At 35.9% G+C, this 11234-nt stretch overlaps 1 protein-coding gene across 1 annotated transcript in view; it reads left to right on the top strand.

The window, feature by feature from the left end:
- LOC107675604 (neuron navigator 2-like) overlaps positions 1-11234 on the top strand; it is a 125825-nt gene that overhangs the window by 43602 nt on the left and 70989 nt on the right. The window contains exons 4-7 of the mRNA XM_016470007.1: positions 3788-3860; positions 5112-5325; positions 5555-5608; positions 8121-8257. Coding sequence (XP_016325493.1) covers positions 3788-3860; positions 5112-5325; positions 5555-5608; positions 8121-8257 — 478 coding nt within the window. The remainder of the gene's footprint in view (positions 1-3787; positions 3861-5111; positions 5326-5554; positions 5609-8120; positions 8258-11234) is intronic.

Genomic DNA, 11234 nt, shown 5'->3' with positions numbered 1-11234 from the left:
TCCCTTTAAACCTAGCCAAAAAAACCGTATGTGTTGACTGTGAAACACAGTAGACTTTAATAATATGCATTTATGGTGTAATTACTACATTTTCGTGTCAATCCATGTTCATATTTACTGCAAACAATGCGCTATTACTTTGGCTTACACATTAACATGCGATCTGTATCCGGATGTTGTCCACATACAAATTGAAAAGGCAAGTGTAAACGCGCTTCTGATCGGAATGTTATCCGATCAGCGTGTCCTGGTGCAGAGGTAGTCAAGGGCGCATTGTGATCGGATCTCAGTGTAATGTAAATGCATATCCAGCCATCGTGTCTGCATTCGCAGGGCGACATCACGCAAAACGCCGCCCCCTCTCTCGCGAACTGTCAGAAAAAAAGAACACCCGTGTGGAGACTAGTGAAACTCCTACACTTATCTTTGATTTGTAAAATGTCCCGTGACTGAAAGCCCACCACTTTAGGTTGACTTTGCACCGGACCATTCTCTGCAAACTTATTTAAATATTGCGCGGGAAAGACAGATCCGATCGGTTATCCAGATAGAGAAGTCAGTTGATGTTGCCAAGTGTAAACGCGCCGTGTTCTGATTGACTGGTGATCCGATCTGCTTGATTGGATCACGGTGATCGCATGTTAATGCCAAGTGTAAACGCAGCCTTTAATTCAGCGCATGCAGCGGAATCGATCTCTGCACTGCTGCAGACGCACCGCTCCTGGAACGCACTGCTGGACCGCAACTGTGTGCAGCTTGCACGCTTTATTAATCCGTTAACATGAGCGCGGAAAAAAATATGCACCACATACACACTGCAAACGGAGTAATGTGCATGAGCGCACGGTCTCCATCCATTTGCATATTTTGAGAAAGAAAGAGAGCGCGCGTGGTGATTCACTCATGCTATTTGTGAAATTACGTCTCACACAAGGTTTTCAAATTACTTTGTTATTTAATGAAGAAATGTGAAGGTGAGTACCTCACCTTCAGCATTATAATGATTTCACCCGCTCCGGACAGAGACTGAGACGGTGCCGCTGCATGTCCTGCCAAACCTCTCACAGCAGTGTCTTCAGCTTGAGATCGTTTTTTTGAGATCGGCCTTTTAGAGACCACCGATCAATCATCCCAACGTGATTATCGGCCGATAGTGATCGGTAGCCGATCAATCGCAGCACCCCGAATTGTTAGAGTATTGTAGGATTAGTTTAGCAACACGCAAATCTAATTTTTCCATATTTTTAAATAAAAAAAATATTGTTTAATATTGTGTAAAATGAAGTGTTGATTTCATTGAATACAGTTTTGTGTATGTATTTACAGTCTTAAAATGGTAGTGTTTTAATTTTATTTAAAGGGGTCCTATTATGCTCTTTTACAAAGTCTTGATTTTGTTTTGGGGGTGTACTAGAACAGGCTCTCATGTAACTTTGCAGATCTTTTTTATGCTCAAACAGCAACATTACACACTAACTAAAGTTGAAAAAGTGCATAATAGGACCCCTTTAATTCAAATGTAAAATTTAAATGCTATCCTATTTTATTCATTTTATTTTGTTTTATTTTTTATTTTATTTTAAGTAAAATAAACAGTACACATTTTATCAGCCAGTCTAGATTGGCACTGGTCTTTGAAAAACACATATTGGTCAACAACTAGTGTTTTTCACGAATACGTTTCTGTGGCTGTGCTTGTGTTTGCTTTTGGTTAAGTGCTTTTTTATGGCTCTGCAATCAGTTGTTTGCTTTTATTCCAGTAGGTTCTGATTTCTATTGACCCAATGAGCTATTATGACCCAGCTATTATGAGAATGTCATTCAGAGTGGTGTTTGCTGTCATGCATGACCTGCAGCCCAACATTCTGAGAAGACAGACAATGTTGTTATGTTAGAGCTAAATTGCCCCACACCCAATTTCTTAATGCATTCATATTGACTTCATATAATATTATGCCTTGTAATTCAATTCACAGAGAGAAAGAGGATATAGATTAATTTCAACCCCTCTCTCTGAGATATTTTTTATTTAGAAACGTTATTTTTAGTCCTGGATGTCTGGGATGTGGTTCCTTCAAAGCCAGGTCAGAGGAATCTAGAGCAGATTCTTTCCTCACATGTCTATATCTCCCTCAACCCTTAAGGCCAGCAACTGTTGGCTGCCAGCAACTGGAACACAGTCAGTGAGGCTGAAATGTGTTGCTATGGCTGACATAACTCACACTTGTGCTGACTAACCCGTGGCAGATGACCAGCTCTTTAATGCAGAACATGGACAATAAATCAAAGCAATGCTTTATTAATTATACAGTGGCCCCCAAAAATATTGGGACAACTGAGCCACAGTTCAAAATGTATGAATTTCATTGCATAACAAAAAAATCAAAGCAAGTGACTTCTGCAAACAAATGATGCTGGAGTTTTTGTAGAATTATCTTCTTTTTAGCCATTTATTGCAGTGACTTAATGAATGAAGTTCCACCAATGTTTCAAAATGAGAAAATGTTGAAATACCTTTAATAGTGAACAATGTATATCAAAACAAACGACTTTTTGTGAAATGTTTGAAAAATGTACTTTTGCTTTCTTTCTTTAACATTAATGATACTTTTTTATGTTTTGTTATTTAATGCAATGATATTCATACATTTTTAAGTGTACTGTAACCAAAGTGTCCAATATTGAAGTCAAAGTGCCAAAGGGGCACATATGAATTTACAAGTCACTTGTTTTATTATTTATATATAGGCTGCTGTATTCGTAAAAGTTGGTAACCGATAGGTAATACAGGTATGGCATGAATAGAGTTTACACTATTTGAGAAACTACATATATTAGTCTTATTTAGGAATATTTGTAATTTTACAAATTTGTCACCTTTTTTTAATAGACTTGGCAAGAATGTAAAAAATTATACTATATTAGATAAAAATCACTGTATTATACTGTACACTATATTATAATGGTAAAATTATTATAAATAAATTCTTATTCTTTCTTATTCTTTACCTGAAATATTGATTTTAATTTAAGAAAAAGTTAATTGTGTCTGATAGTATATATATATTTGATAAAGTATGCTTGCGTTGAAGTACAGTGTTAATTATTCACTAAAGCTGGTAAACACTGATCTTTTATTTATTTACAGTGTGCCAGTGATCTGAAAATGTGAATATTGGTATAAGTAAATAAATAATATTTACATTTCAGGGTTTTTTTGTAATAATGCAAGAATATGATTAACATATCATGACATATTGGCTCCATAAATAGAACGGGAGGCCATGATTATGGATAACCTCGACCCTAGAGTATGGTAAAATACATTAACATATTCCTAGTAGAATCCACATGACCTTTAAGTATAGCCTATTACATCACTCTCCTCTCAGCCAATCAGATACGCTTATGCTCTGAATTGAGTGACACTAGGATGTGGCTGGGTCAGCGTCAGGGCCTCGACGGCGTCTCCTAGCAACAGGGCAAATGTGACGCCCTCAAAGATTGGCAGCAAAGGCTTTGCATACTGCTTTGACTGAGCAGCCAATCTATGCTCTCTGATAACACTACAGCTCCTAGAGTGAGTCATGTATTCAGCCACAGAGCAGATGTGAAGAAAACTAAATCTAGACTGCAAGGAAACAGCATCTGTTCTGAACTTAACCTGGCCTGTTTGTTTTAGGTGATAATGGCTCCTTTCTATATTTATATGTGTGTGGTTTGTCATGATTATTTTTTAATGATCTCTACAGTGCTTTCCACATGCTCTCTCTGAATTTCTCTCTAGATTGAGAACATTGATGCCTGTCTGAGCTTCCTAGCTGCCAAAGGTGTGAACATACAGGGACTTTCAGCTGAAGGTAAAAACACAGTTTTTAAAATGCTTATTTACAGTAAGATTTTATTACAATTTTGATCTGGTTTTTCACACTTTCAATTATTAAGCCAGGGTTATTTTAACCTGGGTTATCTTGTTACAAGTTTCACACTGTTCATTCTTCACCCTAGGTTAGTAATTTAACAATTTGGGTAGTCAGGTTTCAAGATTTTACATCTGTAAACCATTTGTCGATATTTATGTTTCTGGGTTATTTGCATATTTATGAGGTTAAAACTTTGATTGGACAAGAACAGCACACAATTTGTTTGCTTTTTTGAGTGCCTCTATATCATTTAATGTGTTTTCTTTCACTTTTTTGTGATTTTTATGTTTCCCTCATATGGTGAAACTAAACAAAGTGCAGAAAAGTTTCTTTGACTGTACAAAGCACATTAATACTTAATGAAGCATGAGTTGTTTAGTATATCATTGGCTGTTTGTTGCAGAAAAAACTTTCAAACACCACATTTCAAACTTTGTTGCTACTGCACAAGCTGTAAATTTGTTTATACAGGGTTTTATATAATACAGATTGTTTCAAAGCAGCTTCATATTAATAAACAGGAAAATAACAGAGTTAAATTTATAAAATTCATGAATTCTGAAACAAATTAAAGCTGTAAAGCAGCTCTACAGAAGAGAATTGTGTCATAATTCAGCTCAATTTAGTTCAGTGTTGGTTCAGTTCAATAACTCAGCGTTGTAAAGTTTATCAATTATGAAATGAGTTCAGTTAAGCAGCTCTATAGAGGTCAATAATGTTCTTAGTTATTCATGTTATGCAAGTCATTTCAAATTTGATTCAGTTTAGTTAATAGTGGTGATGCTTCAAAATTAGCAAAGTTTCATTCGATAGTATCAGTGCAGTTTAATCGATAATAATATGGAATATTAATTGTCTTTTAAACCCCCAAAAAGTGGTGCTAACGGCCTTTCAAAATTACAACATGCTTAACGTTAAAAGGGACATTAGTGTAAAAGCATATTAATGAAACAATCATAAAATGGCTTTATTGTCAAGCACTTGACTGGTAGCGGCACAGTGGCTGATAACTGGAAGGTTGTAGGTTCAATCAATTCCTACAAGAAGCAAGAGTGAGGCACTAAACCCCATCATGCTGTACAGGGGACTGTGCTTGTAATTAGTGCCCTACTAATTACTTTGAGAGAAAAGTGTCTGCCCAATTATATACTAAACAGCAATGTGTTGATGAACATCTCTTCCTCACAGAGATCCGGAATGGAAATCTGAAAGCCATCTTGGGGCTTTTTTTTAGCCTGTCTCGATACAAGCAGCAGCAGCAGCAGACGACGAACAGACAGACGCACACGCAACACACACATTCACACACTCCCTTAATCCAGCAGAGCAGCACTCTGGCCCAGCTGACCTCCACTTCGCATGGGACGCACACACACAAAACACAGCCAGAGATGCAGTCCAGGTAACATCTATCTATCTATCTATCTATCTAGCATTCTCATTCTATCTAATGTGCATATGTTATATGGATTGTTTGTGGACTGATTTGAAGCAATCTGTCTATATAAATGTGTCTTCATTCTCTTAGCATTGTGATTGTGTGATGTTGTGTTAGTCATCACTGTCTGTGTTTGTCGGTCTCTCTCTTTATCTCTCTTTCTTCTCTTGTTTCTCTTCTTCTTTCGATCTAGGGATGGCTCTCAGAGTAAACTCAAGTTTTCCATTGGTCAGAAAAAGTATTCTAGGTAGCGCTCTCACTCTCATCCTGTGCTCTTGTGTATTTCCTCTGCTGTCAACCTGCTCGTCATCACCATCCTCTTCCTCACTTACTCTCTGCATGTGATTTTGTGGTCTAATTCTACTCATGTATGTACAAGATTGTTCTGTGAAACTGGCTACTCAATACAATATCATTGTAATTAAATGGTATTAAATAATCTCTCTCTCTCTCTCTCTCTCTCTATATATATATATATATAATATAATGCATTATAAAATATTCATTCTTACATTAATGACGCCTTATATTTTCATAAATAACTGTAACAACAGTTAGGCTATAACTTAAAAAAATATACTGCATTAAAACACATGGCCAACACCATATTTCAGGTGTTTTATCATGTGTTGTCTTATGTTGTCAATAGTGCACTACACTATTTAATGCATGTGCAGGTAATTTTTGTGCATTTGAATGTATATATTAAATTATTTTTATGGGTATTATAAAGCAAAGTATTATAAAGTATTTTAACTGCGGTTACAGTTAGTAAAGAAAGTATATAACAGAATGCAATTGATAAGGGATTATGAATTACTTTGTAATGCATGTATATATTTAATAGATATCTATGTAACAGATATATTGTTAGATAGATACATCTATTAAATAGATGGATAAACTAGATTTATTCTAAATATAAAGAAGAAAATAATGACCTGTCTTGGTGAACTTTTCCTTGAATATATCCGGCCAGACAGAATTTGTGGACTCTGTCAGGTGATGTTACCCAAAAACATGTCCCGGTGGAAATGTCTGCTCAGTGAGCTGTGATAACTTTAAAATAACTGCTCTGTGTGATGCCCAGCTTGAGTAAATTAATTATTAATTGTGGTGTGTGACAGAAAGGTTGAGGTTGTAATTTTGGTTTCAGTGAATGATGTGTTCGTGCCTTCAGTCACCAAGTGCTGTGTAAATGCATTTGAAATCAAATGCAAAGGTGTAATGCGTTTCAGATAACTACACTACAAATAGATGAGTCACCTTATTTAAAATTCCCAGTTTAAATATCAGCCCAATCTTTAATATTCCACCATTCGTTTTTGGCAACATGTGACACAATGTTGCCATCTAATGGTAGATAGGTATAATTGCAGATAAGCCTTCCACAGATATGAGATGTAATTTAGGTGAGCAGGAAAATAACGAGAGAGGAAAATATCCCTCTACCACATTACTATTTTCCATACTTATGAGAAAATGTCAAGGCCACACAATAGACAGCAATGTGATTAGCATAGGTCATGACAGATGTTCCTGTATTTTACATGACATTGACATGACATTTACCTAGACTTGATTGTTAGGTGAGATTAGTCTATTCGTGTGTCAATCATGAGGCCTTAAAGGACTGATGGAGAAATGTCACATTAGAATCACAAATCATAGAGTCGTTTACAGGGTTTTTATTGATATGTTTCTTTTTTAAGTCAATATATTACATGTCTTTTTAGAATATGTAAGATTTAGGATTGGTTTAGACTCCTGTACATTTCAGTTTTAAGATGTGCTTTTTTAATATTAAATATTTATAATAGATTTTGAAATTTATAGTATGTATAGATATATAATACTAAATATGTTCTATTCTATTCTTTCCCCGGTCAGCATCTGCACAAAGCTGTGGTGTTAAACTAATTATCTAAACCTTAAACAAGGCACACAATGCTTGATACAAATATTTTCTTTTTAAAATGCACCAGTTTTGTGGAAATAAATACATTGTTAAGGGTTATTTATTGTTGCATTACTCAGAAGCACAATGTACTATTTGCTAGCTAAGCGGTTATGCTGGAGGGATTCACTACTGATGCACTGAACAGATCCTCTGTCACTTTGGGTAAATAAAAAAGTGCACCAAAGCAATTTAAAGAGTTTTTGCTGCTGGGGAGAGGAGATTATTATTTTTTTTTTCAGATTCATTAACTAGGAATGAATTGAATAAGGCTGATTCTAGAGCAAGAGACCCTGAGAAAGGCACAAACCTGAGTTTAGAGTAGTTAATGTAGCAGTCAGTGCTGGAAATAACTGCTTATAATGACCTTGAATGAAGCTAGTCACACAACCCCTAGCTGAGATGTTACAAAGATGTTGCAAATGTGCCGTACGTGTGTGTGTGTGTGTGTGATACTAGCTTTGAAAGCAGAGTGAGCGAAGCGTAGGAAGATTCTGCATTAATTGAGCTCCAATTAGTGTGTTTTGGCCCTGAGAATGTGGTGGCAGTGAAAGAGACGAAGGTTTCCACAGTGTCATGCTTTAGGCAATCTGTCCTGTTTTTCTACACTGAACAAAATTATAAACTCTTTAGGCATTAAGCAACCATCTAGCAACCTCTCAGAATGCATTAGCAGCCCCATCGCAATCCTCTGGCAAACACCAACAACACCTGAGCACGGGTTCTGCACCGACAAGGAGCACGCACATTATCTTCAGAAAATGTATGAACGTTGTTGTTAATATCTTTTGCTCTCTCACAGATTACCTGGCCCCACCTCGAGGATGTCCACTGCGGGCAGTGAGAGTTCTCCTCGAGGGCCCATCAGTTCAGCAGGGAATCGCCGCAGTCAGGTGTTCAGCGATAAAGCCAAACCTGCAGCAGCAGCTCAGGCCAAAGGTAAAGCCAACGTCACAGTCTTTAAAGTGAAGTGACCTCTGAATCGAAACATTACTCATAATCTCATCAGAAAATGGCAGGTCAGGATTTAATTAAAGAGCATTTGTGTGGCAGCTGGCGTGTGAATGTAAAACAGTTTCTCTCTGACAGATTTGAACAAGCTTGTCTCTACAGAGTCCTTCCAGTTTATATTATCTGTGATTGTATCATGCCTAGGCAAATGAATCTATTTTCTGTATTTTATTTAATAAAAAATTGCTGACTAGCTACAGCCCCTGGCAATGTTTAAAGAAAAATTAGATAATAAAAAAAGATAGTTTCAGATGGACTAGAAGAAAACTGTGTCTCATGTTTTAGTTATGTATGGCAAGATTTGTGATGTGAATGAGGTATGTTTATGATTTGTTTCTTTCTCCAAATTAAATTTATTTTGTCATTTGTATTTTGAACAGTAATGGAGCAGTCTTCTCCATTTTAAGTAAAAGCTATGGAGCTAGTCTTTATTTACTCTGTGGGCTGTGTGCATGTACACTACGTTTTCAAATTATTATAAATTTTTTAATCAATGTTAATACATTTATTCAGCAAAGATGCATTACATTGAAATTGAAGTCACAGTAAAACATATTCTTTTGAACTTTCTGTTCATCAAAGAATCCTGAAAAAATAATAAGCAGCTTAGCTGATTTCAACATGGATAATAATAAGAAATAAAATGTTGAGCAGCAAATTAGTATATTAAAATGATTTCTGAAAGATCATGTAACACTGAGGACTGTAAAATTCAGCTTTGCCATCACAGTAATAAATAACATTTTAAAATGTATTCCAATAGAAAAAAGTTCTTTTAAATTGTATGAATATTTCACAGTATTCCAGTTTTTACTGTATTAGATCACATAAATGAAGCCTTAGTGAGACTTCAAAAACATAAAAAAAAAATAATCTTGCCAACCCTGAACTTTTGAATGGTACTGTATACCATTTATCATTTGTGCATTTACAAGAACAATGTCTAGATCTAAAATTTGCCGCTTGGTTAGCATTATCCAGTAGCCCACATGGCATAGGTGAAGTCAACAGAAAACAAAAGCGGACTTTCTACAGGAAGGTATTGCATTTTAAACATTTTCTGGAATAACATGCATTGATGAATTACACACCATAAGATAAACTGGGTCAGTTCTGAGTTCATGTTGACTTTAAGCGGTCACTGTGTTAAAATGCGCCAACTACATTTCTGTGCTCTGTGACGGAGCTGTGCTGAGTTTGGAGTAGTTAATGTAGCAGTCAGTGCTGCCACAATCAACAATCTGATCAACTCTATGCGAAGGAGATGTGTTGCACTGCGTGAGGCAAATGGTGGTCACACCAGATACTGACTGGTTTTCGGACCCCCCGGATCCCCCAGTACAGTAAAACTGCACATTTTAGAGTGGCCTTTTATTGTGGCCAGCCTAAGGCACACCTGTGCAATAATCATGCTGTCTAATCAGCATCTTGATATGCCACACCTGTGAGGTGGATGGATTATCTCGGCAAAGGAGAAGTGCTAACTAACACAGATTTATACAGATTTGTGAACAATATTTTGAGAGAGAAATAGACCTTTTGTGTACATAGAACAAGTCTTAGATCTTTGAGTTCAGCTCATGAAAAATGGGGGCAAAAACAAAAGTGTTGCGTTTATAATTTTGTTCAGTGTATTTTTCCACTGTATGTTTGTACATATTTCTAAATGAGCAAAGCATTTTAAAGAAAAATTCAAAGCAGGTTCTTCTAATGGTAGACTTTGCAAACTGCATGCCCATGTTCACTTTTTAAGAATATTTTTTTTGAATAATCTGACTTTAATATCAGACTTGTGTGCAGTTGACGAGTTCAGATGTTTTGGTCTTGTGACAGTGAAAGTTAGTAAATGGTGTCAGCCGACCGATTCTCCCATAATGCATTTAGCTCTTGTTATTTTGCGTGTGACCTGCTTAATGCAAAGCAGAGGGAGATTGTGAATCACAGAGCAAAGGAGCACAACTCTTCTGTGTGTGTGCCATCATTCTGACACTGTTGAAACAGACATAAGCCTGTTCTGAGATGACACGAGTCAAGAGTGGGCTAGAAAGAAGATTTAAAGGTTTAAAATTTTAAATCAGGCAAGAAAAAAAATCGCCTTTTATGTTTTCAGAGTTTTAAATCAATTTTCTAGACCGATAAGTAAATTTAAATTCAGTGCTGTAAAAAGTAGTATTTGTATAGTGGTAATTTTATGCAGTTTGATTTCATTTTAAAGCAGCAGTTTTTATTTTATTTTATTTTGAGAAATGTTTTTATACATAACATAATTTTTTCATTAAAGGGATAGTCTACCCAAAAAATGAACATTATTTACTCACCCTCATGTTGATCTAGGGCTGGACAATAATTCAATATCAATATGTATCGCGATATAATTTTTTTCAATAACGGTGATTTGATTTTTAAACACATTTCCGATATTTCGATATACATTACCAGTTTTCCATACATTGATTTATTTGTGCCGTTTGACTTCGTTGAATAAACATGAGCACTGCACGTTTCAAAATCATAACACGGCGCGGGTGTTTTATATGGATGTATCTCTGAAGGTAATTGACTGTCTTCAGAAAAGTTTCGATAGCATTTTCATTTGATCGGATAAAGTAGCATTCATGAGCGGAGCTGCTTTGATTACAGCCATTACTGGGGAATCCGCTAGTTTTATCACTCTAAAAGCGCCCCCTGCTGGCAGAGAATGAGTTTTCATTTTAAATAAGCCCGTCTCCAGCAACATTTCCAGTTTTTGTTGTTGTTCAATTTTTTTGTTTTCTGCAGTGACTCGGAGCACTTTTCATACCCTTTTTTCTGGCTGAAGCACATTTGTTTCAATCTATAAGAATAATCAGCCTACACTACCAGTCAAAAGTTTTTGAACAGTAAGATTTTTAATGTTTTTTTTTTT

Source organism: Sinocyclocheilus anshuiensis, unplaced genomic scaffold, assembly GCF_001515605.1.
Source record: "Sinocyclocheilus anshuiensis isolate Anshui unplaced genomic scaffold, SAMN03320099.WGS_v1.1 scaffold1804, whole genome shotgun sequence".
In the NCBI taxonomy this organism is placed as follows: Eukaryota; Metazoa; Chordata; class Actinopteri; order Cypriniformes; family Cyprinidae; genus Sinocyclocheilus; species Sinocyclocheilus anshuiensis.
This window is presented reverse-complemented; position numbering and strand designations above follow the sequence as displayed.